Source organism: Capricornis sumatraensis, chromosome 6, assembly GCF_032405125.1.
Source record: "Capricornis sumatraensis isolate serow.1 chromosome 6, serow.2, whole genome shotgun sequence".
Lineage (NCBI taxonomy): Eukaryota > Metazoa > Chordata > Mammalia > Artiodactyla > Bovidae > Capricornis > Capricornis sumatraensis.
The window spans coordinates 118,677,926-118,696,160 of record NC_091074.1 but is presented as its reverse complement, the minus strand read 5'-3'; the positions used below and the strand labels follow the sequence as shown (position 1 = coordinate 118,696,160).

Genomic DNA, 18,235 nt, shown 5'->3' with positions numbered 1-18,235 from the left:
AGCTTCTGTGGGTCACATTTTCTGATCCTTCTTTTTGGGTTCTCATTGAGGACACTAAAGCCCCCTACTTCATAATAGCTGTTTTGCCTTTTTGTTTTGTTTTACAATGTATAAAAGCCAGCTGTGCCTTTTTTTATTCCATTAATAAGAGTAGGCATAGCGTGTGTTTTGTTCGCTGTCATATGTCCACTGTGCCACCCGAGGCCTGGCAGGGCATAGGGGCCTGGTAAACACTCATTGAACGAACTTGTAAATATAAGTCAGAGTATTGTTCTTTTCTGATCATGATCTTTATTTTACAGAAACTAGAAACTATAGAGAAACATAAAAGCATCTATAAAAATACCACATAGTGCTCAATGCTTGAAATTTTCATATGTGTACACTTGTGTCCCATTCGTAAAGTTTATAAAACCGACTCATTACATATGAGTTTTGTATTTGACTTTCAGTTAACATTATATTAACATTTTTCAATCTCATTCGGTATTTTTCTAAAAGCTTGACTTTTCGTGGCTGAAAAGTAAGCAGCGTGGAGGTAGCGCCGCTCATTTACTCCTTCACCTGTTTGCCGGGCATTTAAGCTGTCACGAGCATCCTTGTAACTGGATCTCTCTGGTGATGTCTTAGAACTGTTCATTAGGGACAGATTTCTAGAAGGAAAATCCTGTGTTCCAAGGCTGTGTGGCCCTTCCTAGCTTTTGTTGGAACTGCTGCTGTGTTGCTCTCCACAAGTTTGTGTCAATGTCTCCATTTACGAGCGAGGCACGAGCGAGGCTGCCTCTGCGCCTCTGTCTTCAGGGAGTATTTTTATTTATAAATTTTTTTTTTTTTGCCAATTTGATAGCTTAACAGGGCGTGTCATATTGTTTTAGTTTTTATTTGACTACTTGTGGAGACAATACTCTTCATTTCTTTCTTTAAAACTATTTCCTTCTTGCCCTTCCGGGGTTCATATTCTTCGCTTTCTTGTGCCCTTGAGAAACTCCCCAGTTTGACTTGCTCCTGCCTGCCCGAGGGGTGACGGAGACGTGACGGGGCAAGTCCCGCTGGCGGCAGGCAGAGCCGGGGAGCCGGGGAGCCGGGGAGCTGGGGACAGAAACGATCGCGCTGCATTGCTGGCCGTCGAGAGGCTGCGGGGCAGGGTGGGGGCCGGCCACGGACGCTCTTCTGGCTGAAATAAATATAGTGCATGCCCTCAGGTGGCCACTGATCATGCTTGTTGATGGGCCTCATATCACCAACGAAGTTCCCTCATAATCTGTAATTCACCAGCTTTAACCGTACATTGATGTCGTCCGCGCCAGGCTCTGGCTCAGAGTGTGGAATGCAGGCCCTGCGGTCTGGCGATTTATGCTGCCCGTGACAGCCAGCTTGTCCATGATCTTTCTCCAGACTGCACCTAACAGCCTTCACATTCCCCGACGCAGGGTCCACATGAGGCGCCCGCGAGCAGTTTTGTCACCAGCGTGAGCACCGCCAGGCGGATGCTGGACGAGGCCGCAAGGTTGCTGGCGTGTTTCTGGAAGGTCTCGCCGCCCACCGACGGCCAGTGCACGCTCCACTGCGAACAGGTGGGTGGCGGCACGTGGATGCAGAGGCTGTAGGGGCTGCCAGGCCTGGGCCCCACCGCCACCACGTCCAGCCCAGGGCTGGGGCCGCAGCAGTGTGCCCTCCACTGGGGGAACACGGAGGGTGGCAGGGAAGCCTCCGTGCTTGTTGAGTGACGCGTCAGACACCGCGCTGGCTGCTGGAGGCCTGTTCTTCCTTGGTCCTCTGGTGCCCTGCAAACTCGGCCTACAGCCGGAACCTGACCCCGGCCCCACGCTGAGCACATCTATTTTGGGAGGAACCCTGTCCACCTTCTACATACGAGGAAACTGCGGTTCGGGCAGTGAGGCACATGCTTAGGATGAAGAGCCAGGTTGGAAGCACCAGTGTGGAGTCCCAAGGACAGGCTTGCATTTGATAAGCTTTTAAGTCCCAGGTTGTCCTCATGGACTAGCTCATTCCCTTCTGTTCAAGATCTCCTTCATTTCTGATGCCTTTTCTCTGGACTGTCTTGATTCCTTTTGATAGCTTTCAGCATCATATTTTAGTGGGCTTTGTAAATCTATTTTAACTACCTAGAAACTAGTTTTGCCTTTTTTTTTTTTAAGTCAATGAAAATCATTTATTACAAAGCCACTGAAATTTCCCTTAAAAGCTAGACTTGGCAGTAGCTTGAACGTGACTGAATTAAGAACAGTTGCTCCCACCCCATCCTCATTTGCATCTGCCCTGGCACAGCTCAGGAGTCAGGAAGAGCAGATACTGTCCCTGGGGTTTGTGTGTGTGAGTTCAGTTTGGTTCAGTCGCTCAGTAGTGTCTGACTCTTTGCGACCTCTTGAACCGCAGTGTGCCAGGCCTCCCTGTCCATCACCAACTCCCAGAGTTTACCCAAACCCATGTCCATTGAGTCGGTAATGCCATCCAACCATCTCATCCTCTGTTGTCCCCTTCTCCTCCCGGCGTCAATCTTTCCCAGCATCAGGGTTTTTTCAAATGAGTCAGTTCTTCACATCAGGTGGCCAAAGTATTGGAGCTTCAGCTTCAACATCAGTCCTTCCAATGAATACCCAGGACTGGTCTATAGAATGGACTGGTTGGATCTCCTTGCAGTCCAAGGGACTCTCAAGAGTCTTCTTCCAACACCACAGTTCAAAAGCATCAATTCTTCGGTGCTCAGCTTTCTTTACAGTCCAACTCTCACATCCATACATGACTACTGGAAAAACCATAGCCTTAACTAGACGGACCTTTGTTGGCAAAGTAATGTCTCTGCTTTTTAACATGCTGCCTAGGTCGGTCATAACTTTTCTTCCAAGGAGCAAGCATATTTTCATTTCATGGCTGCAGGCACCATCTGCAGTGATTTTGGAGCTCCCCAAAATAAAGTTGCTTACTATTTCCATTGTTTCCCCATCAATTTGCCATGAAGTGATGGGTCCAAATGCCATGATCTTAGTTTTCTGAATGTAGAGTTTCAAGCCAGCTTTTTCACTCTCCTCTTTCGCTTTCATCAAGAGGCTCTTTAGTTCTCTTCACTTTCTGCCATAAGGGTGGTGTCATCTGCATATCTGAGGTTATTGATATTTCTCCTGGCAATCTTGACTCCAGCTTGTGCTTCCTCCAGCCCAGCGTTTCTCACTTCATATCAAGTAAATAAGCAAGGTGACAATATACAGCCTTGACATACTCCTTTTCCTGTTTGGAACCAGTCTATTGTTCCATGTCCAGTTCTAACTGTTGCTTCCTGACCTGCAGCAGGAATCCTGACAGGTTTCTCAAGAGGCAGGTCAGGTGGTCTGGTATTTCCATCTCTTTCAGAATTTTCCACAGTGTATTGTGATCCACACAGTCAAAGGCTTTGGCATAGTCAATAAAGCAGAAGTAGATGTTTCTCTGGAACACTCTTGCTTTTTCCATGATCCAGCAGATGTTGGCAATTTGATCTCTGGTTCTCCTGCCTTTTCTAAAACCAGCTTGAACATCTGGAAGTTCACGGTTCACATATTGCTGAAGCCTGGCTTGGAGAATTTTGAGTATTACTTTGCTAGCATGTGAGATGAATGCAATTGTGCGGTAGTTTGAGCATTCTTTGGCATTGCCTTTCTTTGGGATTGGAATGAAAACTGACCTTTTCCAGTCCTATGGCCACTGCTGAGTTTTCCAAATTTTCTGGCATATTGAGTGCAGCACTTTCAGCATCATCTTTTAGGGTTTGAAATAGCTCAACTGAAATTCCATTACCTCCACTAGCTTTGTTCGTAGTGATGCTTCCTAAGGCCCACTTGACTTCACATTCCAGGATGTCTGGCTCTAGGTGAGTGATCACACCATTGTGATTATCTGGGTCATGAAGATCTTTTTTGTACAGTTCTTCTGTGTATTCTTGCCACCTGTTCTTAACATCTTCTGCTTCTCTTAGGTCCGTACCATGTGTGTCCTTTATTGAGCCCATCTTTGCATGAAATGTTCCTTGGTATCTCTGATCATCTTGAAGAGATCTCTAGTCTTTCCCATTCTGTTGTTTTCCTCTATTTCTTTGCACTGATCCGTGAGGAAGGCTTTCTTATCCCTTCTTGCTGTTCTTTGTAATTCTGCATTCAAATGGATATATCTTTCCTTTTCTCCTTTGCTTTTGGCTTCTCTTCTTTTCATAGCTATTTGCAAGGCCTCCTCAGACAGCCATTTTGCCTTTTTGCATTTCTTTTGCTTGGGGATGGTCTTGATCCCTGTCTCCTGTACAATGTCACGAACCTCCATCCATGGTTCATCAGGCACTCTGTCTATCAGATCTAGTCCCTTAAATCTATTTCTCACTTCCACTGTATAATCATAAGGGATTTGATTTAGGTCATACCTGAATGGTCTAGTGGTTTTCCCCACTTTCTTCAATTTCAGTGTGAATTTGGCAATAAGGAGTTCATGATCTAAGCCTCAGTCAGCTCCCGGTCTTGTTTTTGCTGACTGTATAGAACTTCTCCATCTTTGGCTGCAAAGACTATAATCCGTCTGATTTCAGTGTGTGTGAGTACCACGTCATATTAGGTCCAGGCGAGCACCCGCTCCGGTAATCAAAGAAGCCTCCCTGGATGAAGCAGCCTGTCGGTTAAGGGAGAGTTCAAGCTGTCTCCTTGGTAGTCTGAGAGATATTCCCTCCGTTATCTAACCTGTAAGTTGTTGGACAAGTGCAGCCGGAAGGCAGAAGGGAAGTGTGCATCCCACGTTCTCACCCATCTGTTCACCCTCTAACAGCCCTCAGCGCTCCCAGCCACGGCGGGGAAGTAGCAGTGAAGCGGCTCTTGGCTCGGAGGCTCTGCTGGGCCTGGCCTTGGGCGTCCATCTTGGGATCCTGGGGAGGAGCCCGGGTGCACCAGGCTCAGGGAAGTGCCTGTCCGCCGTCGTGTGAGGGAACCTGTGTGTGGGGTGGAGATGCACGTTGGAGAGGACCCCCACCGAGTGCCAGCTCAGCACCGGCCTTGCCTTTCCTCCTAGCCCTCCAAGCTCGTTTCCATCTCAGGCCCAGAAAACAAGTGCTCCCTCCCTCCGGCTGGCTCTTTCTCAGCTCTCAGGTCTCAGCTTAAATGTCACTTCAAGGTCAGGGAGGGCTTCCGATCAGTCGCCATAGCACCCAGCACCCTGTTCGGTTTCATCCCAGCCTTCATCACACGTCACGGGCACGTATTTGTTTGATGTCTGTGCCTCTGTTTTCCATGAGGGGCTGTGTCTATTTTGTTCATATTTCTGAATGGATGAGTAATTTCCTCTCATCCTTCTAAACTAGTGCTTGCTCATATGATTTTTAAAGCATATGTCTAAGCTAAACATTTCACCCTTGATACGATGTTTCTGTCCTCCGTACAGAGTGATGTCTGTTAAATAGGCGGGATGCAGCTCTTGTTTCTCTTCCGTGTGTGTGTGTATGTGTGTGTGTATCCGTGTATAAACACGAATTGTCAGCACGTTGATCTCCCCCACTAGCAGATTAGTCTAGGGACTGGTCAGTGCTTGTGAGGGTTTGCACCTTATTTCCGAGGGTTTCTCAGGTCATGGATTATGCTCACTTTAGCATCACAGAATTTTAGAGCCAGAAAAAGGCCCTCGGAGATGCTCCAAGATGGTGCGGGTACACGCAGACCCCCCGTGTGGTGTTAAATTGCCTCTAGCCACTTTCCTGTCCCTGCCTGTTTCATATGGTGCCTTTTCTCGGTGTGGAATCTGTGTGAAGCAGAGTTCCAAGTTCCCACCAGCAGCTCCAGTGGTTTTTTTTTACTGCCTGGTGTTTTCTCTGAGTGGCATTAAATTGCCTTTTGCGTCTCCTACAGTCCCTAGGACTGCTCTGGAAACTGTATATCACATGTATAAGTTTATCTAAGAAAGTTGTGGGGAGAGATACAAATATGTACACATATTTGTTTATAAAAATATTTATAGGGTGGGAGGAATTGAGAAAGTAGCACTGAAACATTTACATCACCATATGGAAAACAGACAGCTAATGAGACGTTGCTGTGTGACAGGGGGCTCAGCCCGGTGCTCCGTGACAACCTAGAGGGGTGGGGTGCAGAGAAGGAGGGGACATATACATACTTAGGGCTGATTCACATTTTTGTATGGCAGAAGCCAACACAAGATTATAAGGCAGTTATCCCCCAATTGAGAGTAATTTCTTTTTAAACGTAAAAATTTAAAGACTGTTCACTCTGGTCACCTAAATGGTCTGGGAGAATAGCCTCCTGGACCGTCTAGTTGGAGGCTTATTTTATGCTTTCAATCCCAGCATAGCCTTCCGCTCGGCAGGAAAATCACTTTCATGCTTGAAGTTTTATAAGAGATGGTGAAAAAATAAAACATACTTTGTATGGAGTGAAAAAATGTTTTTAAGAGAAAGGATGAACAGTAATAGAAGAGTTTACATACGGGGGTGGGAAAGAAGAGGATGGAAGAACAAGGATAGAAGGTAGATTTCTCTGAATTGATCTTGTTTCATAAATTTGACTTTGAAACTCTATAAATGCTCTATGTAATTATAAATAAAAATTAAAATGGGGGGGAAAGCAATTTTAAAATATTCAAGATATAAACCAACTTTCCTCTATATAACTGAAGGCATAACCACTCAGAGGAAACATTTCACAAATTCCCTGGTGGTCCAGTGGTTCGGACTTTGAACTTCCATGTCAAGGGGCACAAATTCAATCCCTGGTCAGGGAACTAAGATCCTAGAGGCCACATGGCCAAACAACAGTAACATTTCAATGACAAACACAGTAATTTGATTATATTTTCTTAGTGGAAATACTGAAAGAGCAAGAACGGACTGTCAAAAAATTTAAACTGTTTTTAGTAAATATATTGTTAATAATATTTGTATTGATGTTTTGAAGTTACTATATTTTATCATAGGATAAAACAAATCACTTATGTTGAAATTTTTACTATCAGGGAAGAGAAATGTATATATATGAGCTCCTGATGTATTTTCTATTTTAAAAATTTAGTAGTTCTCTTTACTTTTAAAAGACTCCGAAAATGTCCAAGCCAGTCCCAGGGAGCACCCCTGGTGCCAGACTGTGGTTTCTAAGTACCTTTTATGTTCCTAAAGGCAGTTAGAGCTCCTTGGTGAAATGGCTTGATTCCAGGTCTGGGGCAGGATTTGTACAACTTGAGCCTGGACCCTCTTTTCATCCTAAGGAGAAAGGGAGAGGAGAGAAAGTGAAGCTTGCAGATATGCAGCGGTTCTCAGGTCGCGGTCCCTGGACGGGCAGCAGCAGCACTATCTGGACACTGGCCGGAAAGGCCAGTTCTCAGGCCTCACCCAAGGCCTGCTCAATTACAAAGTCTGGGGGTGGCCCCAGTGATCTGTTTTTACGAGGCTTCTTGATAACCCTGAGACCTACTGGATCGAAAGAAACTGGAGACACAACAGTCAGATACAAAACTTGAAGTTTATTTGGATGCTGAATCAAGCCGGTTAGTTTTAAAAAAATAATAAAAATAAAATGATGATGCAATCAGGAATGTTATCTGCCGACACCTGTTTGGTGATCCTAAGCAGTCATGCTCATCGTTTTAGATGTGACAATGACATTGTGGTTTTTTAAAAAGAATCTTTTTCTCCTAGAGCTGTATACTGAAATATTTTGGGGTGAAACATGATTGGGTTCTAGGATTGATTTTTAAAAATAACTTTAGACTGAGAACGGGCAGGGGTATAGATGAGACGAGTCTGGCCGTTAGTTGATAGCGGTAGCTGCTGAAGCTGGATTAGGTGTCTAGTGGCTCATTCTCCCGTTCTTTCTGCTTCTGTAAATGTTTTGAGAGTTTTCATTTTAGAAAAGAATAACAAGCAGCCAGGAAAAGAAACAAAACCAATTTGAGAAGTCAGGCAGCGCAACTCGTTAAGTCTCAGCTCTGATTGCAGCGCTGTGTGTCCCGAGGAAGAGTTGCTTTGTCTCACTCCTGCTGGGAGTCAGGGACTCTGCTGTACAGTAGCATCTCATCTCATCCCTTCCAGGAGCCTCTTAAGCATTATTAGTCCCGTTTTTCAGAAGTAGGGACTGAAGGGAATCCCTGGTGGTCAGTGGTAAAGAACACATGAAATGCAGGACATGCAGGCTCGATCCCTGGGTTGGGAAGATCCCCTGGAGGAGATGGCAGCCCACTCCAGTGTTCTTGCCTGGAAAATCCTCTGGACAGAGGAACCTGGTGGGCTAAGTCCATGACGTCGCAAGAGTCGATCACGACTGAGCGACTGAATCACCACCGAGAACTGGAACTCACTTGCTCCATCATCTCAGCATCTGGAAGCAAGGGAGCTCTGGAGCCTGCCGTTTTCACCCTGGCGTCTTCATCCTGTGAAAATGGAAGATTTTTAGTTCAGAGAGACAGCAGACACTTGTATATAATTCCTTGTCTTCAGTGCTGGATAGAATTCAGGCGTTCAGGGTGCTTTGAGAGTGCAGGCGAACCCACCACTTGGCAGATGGTCTCGCAGCACCTACTTTGAGCCAGTCACTGGGGAGTCAGAGGGAAGAATTGAGTTCTCCCCTCAGGGAGCTTATAGTGTAGGTGGGGAAGCAAACAAGTAATGATCTGTTACAATCCACCTTGAAGTGGGAAGTGTTAGGGGAAGCCCTGGACACAGTGGGCCCCCAGAGGAGCAGTAAGCAACTGAGGCTGTGGTGGGGAAGGTTCTCAAGGAGGGCCTCCTGGAGAAGGTGCTGTCTGAGTTGACCTCAGAAGGAGAGGTAAGGTTAGGGCGGCAAGGTGAGCAGCAAGCGTCCTCCCTGTCTTCAGGGAGCCGCTCCTCTGAGTCTCTGTCCTCTGCAGTGTGACCGGAGGGTCAGGCACCGTCCCTGTTTACAGATGTGGACCCAGGGCTCCGAGTGAAGAGTGACCTTGTCCCAGAATGTGTGGCCTGCAAAACCGCAGCCAGAGCAGAAGTCTCCGGGCTCTCAGCTTGAGGAGGAATCAAAGAAAACCTTGTGTTTTAATTAGGATCTGTTTTGGAAGCACTGTCAAAGTCCTTGTAGCTGACACGATTGGTTAATCTTAAAAGTAGGTTAAAGCAGGGAATCAAAAAATGATACATACCTTAAACATCTCAGTTTAACTTAAAAACAGTTCAGTGTACATTCATTTGCCATTCTTTTGATGTTGGGCCAGGGCCTCTCCTTTGAATATGGGTCTGCTGATTGAAGTTCCCCGTCTCCTTTCTTTCATAAACTACATCCATAATGTATGTCTGTCACTTCCAATTTCTGTTTCTTGAAGATGAAGAAAAAACTTAGGTACTTGCGAAGCAATTTGAATATAGAATTCTCCTGGACTGCGTTCCTCCCACATCTTTTAGCGTTGACTCACCCACACCTAATTTGGCAGAAATGTGGGGTTTTTTTTTAGTGACTTGCCTTTATCAAGTCTTCTCTGAAACATATGCAGGTTTTCTTTCAACCGGTTCTGTCTTTTCATACACATATTTCATAAGTTTACTTAAAAATTAAATCACTTAACTGATTATAAGAGCCATAAACAAGTTTGGGAACAAACTAAAGTGACTCTCTGTAAGTCGGGAGCAGAGGTGTTTCAGTGGAGCACAGGGTGGCCTGTGCCGGGCATCTTACAACCCAGGTGTCTTTTGAGGAAGGGAGTGTGCTTCACTCCCCGCACCAGTTCAGTGACGACTAGGCAGGAGGGCTTCTGCGTGCGTGTGTGCGTGTGTGCGTGCGTGCGTGTGTGCGTGCGTGCTAAGCCTCTTAAGTTGTGTCCGACTCTTTGCGACCTCTTGGACCGTACCCCGCCAGGCCCCTCTGTCCATGGGATTCTCCAGGCAAGAATACTGGAGTGGGTTGCCTTGCCCGCCTCCGGAGGATCTTCTGACCCAGGGGTTGAACCGGCATCGCATTATGTCTCCTGCATCACAGGCGGGTTCTTAGCTCCAGTGCCATCAGGGAAGCCCGAGAGAGTCACCACGGCCTGCGTATTTCACGCTAGGGGCCTGGGAACTGTGGGCTTGTCATCCATCTACTCTCTCCCCGTCTCTGAAAAAATCAAAGCAGGCTCTCCTAATAGATCATACTCCCCCTAATAATATCTTTATATCCCCTTTGTAAGATATAAGCATTAAAAATAAACCAGCATTATAGTTTTTTTGGGGAAAAACTCAATTCTGATAAATTAAAAAAACGAAAAACAAAATATTCCAAATCCCATATCTCAGAAATGGAACACTGTAAACGTTTTTGTGATGTCTCTGTTGTCAGATGGTTTAGACATCTTGATATACATGCCTATGGATAGAGATATATGCGTTCAATTTTGTGAAGCCGGCGTGCCCTGGTACACAGGGGCTGTTCTGGGTTCTTTTGTCACTAATTAGCATCATCTCTCAGTGTCAGTAAATGAAGTCCTACAACATCATTTTTAATAGCTGTGAAATTACTCCGTTGTATATAAGTACCATAATTAAGTTACCTAAATCCCTATCGAAACAAATCAGGTTGTTTATTTTGTCCTGCCGTGAACAGTGCTGAGGTGAACATCCTGGAGCCAAGGCATCTTCTCAGGCCTGCACCGCCCTTCCTTGGGGGTAACTGTCCAAGCGTAGACTCGGTAGGTCGGAGGGTTAAGCGCGTCCTAACATCCGCTGCATCTCAGGGGGCCTGGGTGCACCCTGGGCTGCCCCGGTTCGCAGTTCCGCCAGCGGTCCTGAGGCCTCCATCCGGCTGGCAGCACGTGGCTTCTAGCTTTTACTCAAATACCTTTGTTTGCAAGGTTGAGTGCTTTTTATATGGTTTTGCAATTCTTCTTATATGATCTGATGTTTCTATTCTTTGTTTTTTTTTTTTCCCTAAATCCCCTTCTCTTTAGACGGGAGAACTGAAGGCAGAGATCAGCAAACTCCACAAAAAACTGTTTGAACAAGAAAAGAAGTTGCAAAACACCCTGAAGCTGTTGCAGCTGAGCAAGAACCAGGAGAAGGTCATCTTCGACCAGTGTGAGTGGCGGCGGGGCGGCCGCCATGTCTGGGCCGTACCTCTGGGCGGACTCATCCCGGCCCTGGCTTGTCCTGATGCCTCCTGTGTTTGGGTTTCCTTACGTCCTTCACCCGGGGTCCTCCGAGAGCCTCTGGACGGCACAGCCCCCGCTGGACTATGGGCTGGTGGCCTGTCAACATCCTTAACTTACAAGGGGCCTTGTGGGCCAGACCCAGGCAGGAGCATCAGTGACCACAGGGCCCCTCGTGTGTTAGGTCCCCGTGGCTGAGCACAGAATGGCTGGGAGGTGGGGAGACCCTCTGGGGGCTGTACAGGGCTGTGGAGGGGCGAGGATGGTGTTGAAAGCTAGTAGGGAGGTTGCCCTGGCAGAGTCACGGATGTCTGTGGGGCTCCAGCCTAGAAGAGCAAGTCGCTTGTAGAGAAGAGGGGCGCTGGGAGGGGGGGTCCTTGTGGGGGCAGTGCCACCGGGCTGTGTCTGCGGTGGCGGCGGGCCGTTTGGCTGGGTCAGGTACCTGCAGCCGCGAGGAGGAGGGAGCGCGCTTTGTGCAGCCCTGAGTCCGGGGAACATGGGTTCATGGCGCCAGCAATGCCTTGTGGCTGTTGCGCCAGGCAGTCCCAGGCACAGGACGTGAACCCTGCCTCCAGGGGAGCAGGCTCCGGAAGTGGGTTCAGATGGCCGAGTCCTCGTGGCTGATCCAGGGCCCAGAACCCAGCGCCAGGCCCTGGGTCGGGGAGCCGTGGCTCAGGTCACCCCTTTCCTGCGAGACCGGGAATAAATGACTTCAGCTCTCCAAGCTGTAGAGTCCTCACTTCTAACTGGAGATGGTAATTGCAGGGGACTCAGACTGGCTGGGTGGGCCTGGGCTCTCATCGCAGCTCCATAAGAAGTGCCCCTGTTTTCTCCTCTGTAAGGGATGGGAGTGAAGCCTCCGCTCTCTGGTGCTTCTTCCTGGGACAGAACAGATGCCCCGTAAGCGCTGGTTCTTTGGCTCCTTTACCCCATGAGGCCAGACTGAGTTCTGGGCATGGAGGTGGTGGCAAACCGTTAACCTCCGATGTGTCGTAGCCTCTCCCCTGCTAAGACGGCGTCACCATCTCCGCATTTCTCCCCATGGCCCGACGCAGAGTCAGTCTCAGCTGCGGGGAGGGCCTGCCCAAGGTCGCACAGGGAACGGGCGGCTTGGCCAGGCTTGTGAGTCCCCCCAGGACCCCAGGCCCGCCGGCCTCTCCCAGGGCTGCTCAGGCTCTCAGGGACTAGGTGGAAGTTGGGGGAATGTCCCTACCCCTCCCTTCGCCACCTGGGTCAAGGTGGACACGCCAGTGCTGCTCAGAATCTGCCGGGAAAGGAGGGGACAGACAGTGACTGCGAGAGCCTCCCGTGTGGCCTGGAGCCGCCCACTCCACGCCTCTCCTGTGGGCGGGAGACCCTGGGGTGCTCACTGAGGTCGCAGCTGACAGACCGCCTGTCGCCGCTGGACGCCCCTGAGGCTGGGGTCTTCGGGGGAAGGGGTCCGGCGCTGTCAGGCAGACCTGGGCTCTAGGCACGCCTCTGCCTGGGGCCAGCCCTTTCCCACTCTGCCCCACGGGCTTCTCATCTCGGTGGGGGCTTCTTGCTCGGAAGGTGGGTGGTGCTGTTCAGATGCGGGGGCCCCTTCAGACTTTTGCCAGCTGAGACGTGACTCGTTTGACACTTTTAGCACCACGATACTTACTCTTCTCTGGGTCCCGGCCCCTTGGCGAATCTCAGGAGAGGTGCTCTCTCTTCCCAGAAAGATGCACACGACGGCGTACACACAGATTTGCACATGGTTTCGGGGGACTTAGGATGCCCAAAGCATCACCCTGGACCCCAGCTAAGAACTTGTGGCCTGCAGCGTGGGGCTGGGGTGGCGCAGGTGGCAGCGGGCGCCTCCGCGAGTCACTGCGCCCAGCTAGAAACAAGGCCACAGCATCTGCACCCGCCCCTGCCGCAGAGTGCGCGCAGGCTCTGTTGCCTGCAGAGGGAGGCTTTCGTGAGGCAAGAAATAAGTATTTTCTCGAGGACACCGCATGGCACCTCTTCAGAATAAGCCAGCAGGGAGTCGGTCTCAGCCTCACTGGCCAAGGTCCCAGTCCAGAAGCCTGTGTGTCCTCCCCAGGTGTAGATGGAGTCCCTGGCCATCTCGGAGGCCTGTTGGGGGCGCGTCCTGATGCGGCCCGTCTCCGTCAGTGGTGGCCTTCCCTCTGCTCCTGGCATCTGGGGGACAGACAGGCTGCGGGGAGAAGCTGTCTCCGTTTACAGCTGTGCCCCAAGGCGGGCCCTCCGCCTGCCCATGGGTTCCCACGCGCTGGGCCTCTGCCTGCAGCCACGGAGCCCAGAGAGCTGCGAGGTGGTCCCGCCCTACCCGCTGCTCCAGGTGGAGCGAGCGGCCGGCGCAGGGAGCCGCCCTGTGTCCGTCCGTCCATCCTCCCTGTGGTCAGGCGCCCGCCCCGGGACTGCAGTGCCCTCCTGCCTGGCCCTGGCCTGCACACCTGCGTTTGCTTGGAGCGGGCACTCCCCATTCCCAGAGCGGCTTCTCCGGGGGATGAGGGCTCCGAGATGGGCGCAGGCCTCTCCCCTCCCCGCACCGCGGCCCAGCCCGCAGAGGTGGGCTCGGGGATCCCCCGATCCTGCCGGCCCTCAGTTTCATCTGTAACGTGGTGTCGCACGCCCTGCCTTCGGCTTAGACTTGAGGAGGGGTCTCTGGCCCACCCTCTCTGACGGGTCACTTGGTCCCGGGTATGTGATGAGGTAGACACCTCTGGGTCTGGATGCTGCGGGGCTGTCCGCAGGCCTGAGCCACTTGGGGCTGGAGGCCTCCTCCCTGCCCTTGGCTGGTCTGCGGACTTGCAGGGCATCCGTGTCTAATCGCCCCATTCTTTCCTCTCTCCTTAGTGGTTGTGACACACAAGGTCCTTCGGAAGGCCAGAGGGAACCTGGAGGTAATGTCACTTTGAGACCGTCGTGGGGCGGGCGGGACAGGGGGTGTGGCTGGCAGTGGTTTCCTTTTGAAAGATGAAGGTGAAACCGGTCACCTGTTCTCAGCCAGCTGTATTTGTCTGCCCACAGTGCGTGGAAAGTTTCGTTTCATCATATGCCTCGTTCTTGATGGTGGTTCTAGGTATTGGTGTGTTGTTTTCTAACCAGTGAGAAATGCAGCAAGTGGTGCCTGACACATAGTGGGCATCTGACACATATTTCATTATCATCTGGCTCTGTAAATATTTACTGATCAAACAGCGTGTCTTTGAAAGTAGTTTCAGAACTACTCACCTTTAACCCTATCAGGGATCATACTCAGAAACCCTCCATGTGACCTAAAATTCTCATTTTTTTCCCCCCTCCCTTCTCCTAGCTCAGGCCCGGGAGTGCCCACCCTGGAACGTCCAGTCCCAGCCGACCAGGCTCCTGAGGAGAACTTTGAGCCAATAAAGCTTGGGGTTCCCGCTGAGCTCGTCCTGCCTCTCTGTCACGGGTGGGGCTCCTGCTTTGGAGGGGAGAGGGGCTGTCTGGTCTCTTCCGATGCCCACCCACCATCTGTCTCTATTTCTCGCCGGCATTAAGCGGTCCTTCAGAAATCCGCCCCCACCCTGGGCCTGCAGAGCGAGCGCTCCGTTGCTCAGTCCAGCGCGCACCCCGCGGCCTCCGTGGGGGTGGGGACTCTGAGGTGGTCCGGGCCGCTCGTGTGGCCGCAGGACAGCCAAGCGACCAGCCCAGGTCCTCCGCGCCCTCCTGTCCTTCCAGACCCCGAACTGGGCCCTCTGCCGCCACCCCGTCAGCTCCCGAGGCGATGGTGGTGGAGGCGACGGGACCGTATCCGCTGGAGGCCTGGGGCTCAGGGAGGCAGAAGCCTGGGCTACAAGTCGGCCTGAGCCCCCACCTCTGCTTCTCACCAAAGGACGGGCAGGTCGGTGGTCGGGAAGGACCGTCTCTGCTTGGCTTCCTGTCATCTGAACACTCGTCTTAAGAAACACTTGTGCACACGTACCTGAGTCCATCCCAGTGCAGGAAAGCTCAGATTTAGTTGTAATGTGGCAGCTCCTTTTTCTAGAAGTCTCACAGCCGAGTTCCTCAAAGGAAGCTCCAAACAGCCCACAAGAGGGCTTGGCATGGGAGTGTGGAGGGAAGAGGAGGCCTGGTTCTAGACCTGAGTGGTATGCTTCTGTCCTCAGTCGATACACGTGTAAAATGGGAATTGCCCTTCTTTGGCCCAGACCCTGTCACACAGGTGATCCTGTGCCCTTTGGATGTCACTGAACAGCGAGAGCCCTTCCAAAAACCCGTGTCTCTCAGTGGCGTGTCTCAAGCAAGTTACGGAAGCCCTGCTTTAAGGTTCCATGGTGACACGCACAAAAGCGGGTGTGTTGGTGGGGATGGCAGGGGCGGGGATGGGGAGGGGATGCGGGCGGGGGCGGGGATGGGCATGTGGTACAGTGGTACAGGCTAGCCTCGGGCAGGCGCAAGCCTCAGATTCAGGTTGAAACACGGCTACAGTCAGTGCCTGCTTCATCACTAGTTCTGAGTGCGTGGCCTGGCACGTGGCTGGTGCTCAGCCTTTGGGAGCTTTCTGGAAAGTCTGTGAGTGGAGGTCATGGTCTGTCCCTGACCCTTTGGGTGGCACACACCGGGCGCCTAAGAGCAGGGGTGTCTGGGAGCCCAGCTGGCCATTGGCTTCAGTCGCCCACAGCTTCTCAGGAGCACAGTAATCCAAAGCAAAGCATCTTTTTATCCCCCAGTTGAGAATCGTGTGAAATATTTCCAACCCTGAGCTAGTGAAGGCCCGCCCCCGCTCCCCAGGGAGGTGGAGCAGCCCCATGAGCTTGGACTGGATTTGGGCCAAGAACATCCTTGGCAAATAGGGATGATTTGGACCACGAGGAAAGCTCCCTTGTCCCTGGCGAGTTCATTTTACCAGCAGCTGGATTCAGGAGGCTGTGAAGCCTTCACAGGACAGGCGCGTGAGGCTGAGGAGCTGCACCTGGGAGACGCACCTGCAGGGAACACACACACACACGCAGAGGAGGGGCCGAGACCCGGCTCTGCCCGCGGGCCCTGCTCGCCCCCCAGGCTGGCGCCCGCCTGATGAGCAGTGGCCACGCTGGGCATTGTCTCTTTCATCTGCACTGCCTGCCTGTTTTACAGGCGAGAAAACGGGTAGGGTGTCACCGGAGCAAGTGCTGGAGCCCGAACTTGGGCATGGGTCTGTTGAGACCCATTCCCAAAACGGTCCTGGTCTCTGGACTATACCCTGTCTCCCCGCAATGCCAGCTCTTCCAAAAACCTGCAGCTCTCCCCAGTGTCAGGGCCCGAGTAGTCTCCTCTCTCTCTGCCCTTTCCAAGAAGAAGTCTCTGGCTGGCCAGAGCCGGGCCCCAGAGACACACAGTTGAATTCCTCTGACCCAGCAGCTCCGAGACCTGCTTGTGAACAGAGCTGTGCACGGGAGAAAGAGTGATCTTGTTAATAAGGCCTCCGAACGGTAGAGGCAGGGAAACCTGCCTGGGGGCTCCCAACCCTGCCAAATTGCCTCTTCAATCTTGGCCATATTTTAAGCCTTGACTCAAAAATTCAGTTATCACAATGACTCGTCCCGTCCCCAGAGAAGCCTGGGACGCTGCCCTAGGGCCCGGTCATGTTTACCTCTTGCCGCGGATGGGGCCTTCCCAGCTCGCTCTACTGGGCGCCAGGTGGGGTGGGCCTGCCTGGGGCCCTGGAGACCCAAGGTCCTGCTGTGGCCTTCGGGGCTCCTCATAGAACCTGCTTCCATCCCCTCACCTGCCAGGTGACGGCGGGGAAGGGAAAAGGTTTGTAACGGCCAGCTGTGAGGCCCGCCCGGACCTCGGCCAGGTCGCTGGGGTTTGCCTGTTCCTTCCTCCTGAAGGCTCTGCCCCGGCCGGCGGTGTGTGCCGGAGGCGTCCTGGATGCCTTGCGCTCCCCACCCGCTGTGACTTGTCTCACCCCCGATCCCAGCCTCTCCATCCGCGCTGCCTCCCGAGGCCGCTCCTCACTCACTTCCAGGTGGGCCACCTTGGATCCTCCTCTGTCCCCTGGACCACACGCTGCAGTAGCTTCCCGGCCGGCCTCTCCGCGTGCACCCACACCGGAGCTAGAACAGCCTTTGGAATGTGGAGGGGACCCTGTCATCTTCCTGGTGTGAAACGCTGCAGGCTGCCCTTCGTGGCAGCGTCCCTCGCGGGCCCGGGTGTGCTGAGTCCGCTTCCCGAACGGCAGCCGCCTGCCTGCCTGTCAGCTCCCGCGCTTCAGCGTCACAGGGCTTCCCTCCGCTCAGCCACAGGACCTTGGCACATGCTGCTCCCTGCCTGCGGGCTCCCATCCACCTCGCTAGCTTCTCTTGTTTCTCTTGCTGGTTGCCTCAGAGCCTGTTCAGAGGGTACTTTCTCACCAGGAGCCCCTACTCCTGTCCCAGGTGACGAGTCCCATCACTGGCACTTGGCCGTGCTTGTGGCTTTGGATTGTGAGTGTGATTTGGGGGCGGATTATGTCTCCCCCATCCCTAGCTGGGAGGCCGTGAAGGCGCAGAACGCACGAGATACTTCCTCACCACTCCAGCCCCCAGTGCCAGCCATAGGCCAGCAAACATATTCAGTACCAGACACTCCCAAGGCTTCTCACCTCCTCCTGGAAGGACTCAGACTGGTGGGAAGAACAGACAAGGATTAATAAGGCCAGAAGGGAGGGCTTGTTCAGGAGGTCCCGTGGCCCGGGCGGGCAGTGTAACACAATCACAGGTGATTGTGTGAAGCCTCGTGGGGGAGATGCTGCTTTTCTCGGGGGAAGGACCGACTGGGTCACAGAGCGGCCTGCCCAGGGTCACACGGCCAGTTGGCCACGGGGCTGGATTCAGTTGGAGCCCCGCAGGCTGCAGGGCCCTGGCCTCCCCCACCGCGCTGCCCGCGAGCACAGTTCAGTACAGTAAGTGCGAGGAGGCGCGGGGGGTTGGGGTGTGGCCCCCCGGCTGGGTGCAGGAGGCTCCTCCATGTCAAGGCCCAGTCTTGTCCACGGCTTGGCCTCAGTCTCTCCATCCCGAACGGGAGATGGTGCTGGAGCTGCCTCCAGCCCCCGCTTCCATTCAGGTTTCCCAGAGCTCTTTAAGCGCGTTCATTTCAACCCAGTCTTTGGGGAAGCGGCTGCCCCCACCTTCCCCAGAGGGCA

The 18,235-nt window shown here is 52.2% G+C and overlaps 1 protein-coding gene across 1 annotated transcript in view; it reads left to right on the top strand.

Annotated features, from left to right (window-relative positions):
- Positions 1 to 14,476, top strand: part of CDK5RAP2 (CDK5 regulatory subunit associated protein 2) — a 179,749-nt gene extending 165,273 nt beyond the window's left edge. Inside the window, exons 35-38 of the mRNA XM_068973752.1 lie at positions 1,431 to 1,574; positions 10,918 to 11,044; positions 13,960 to 14,006; positions 14,420 to 14,476. Coding sequence (XP_068829853.1) covers positions 1,431 to 1,574; positions 10,918 to 11,044; positions 13,960 to 14,006; positions 14,420 to 14,476 — 375 coding nt within the window. The remainder of the gene's footprint in view (positions 1 to 1,430; positions 1,575 to 10,917; positions 11,045 to 13,959; positions 14,007 to 14,419) is intronic.
- The last annotated feature ends 3,759 nt before the right edge of the window (positions 14,477 to 18,235 follow it).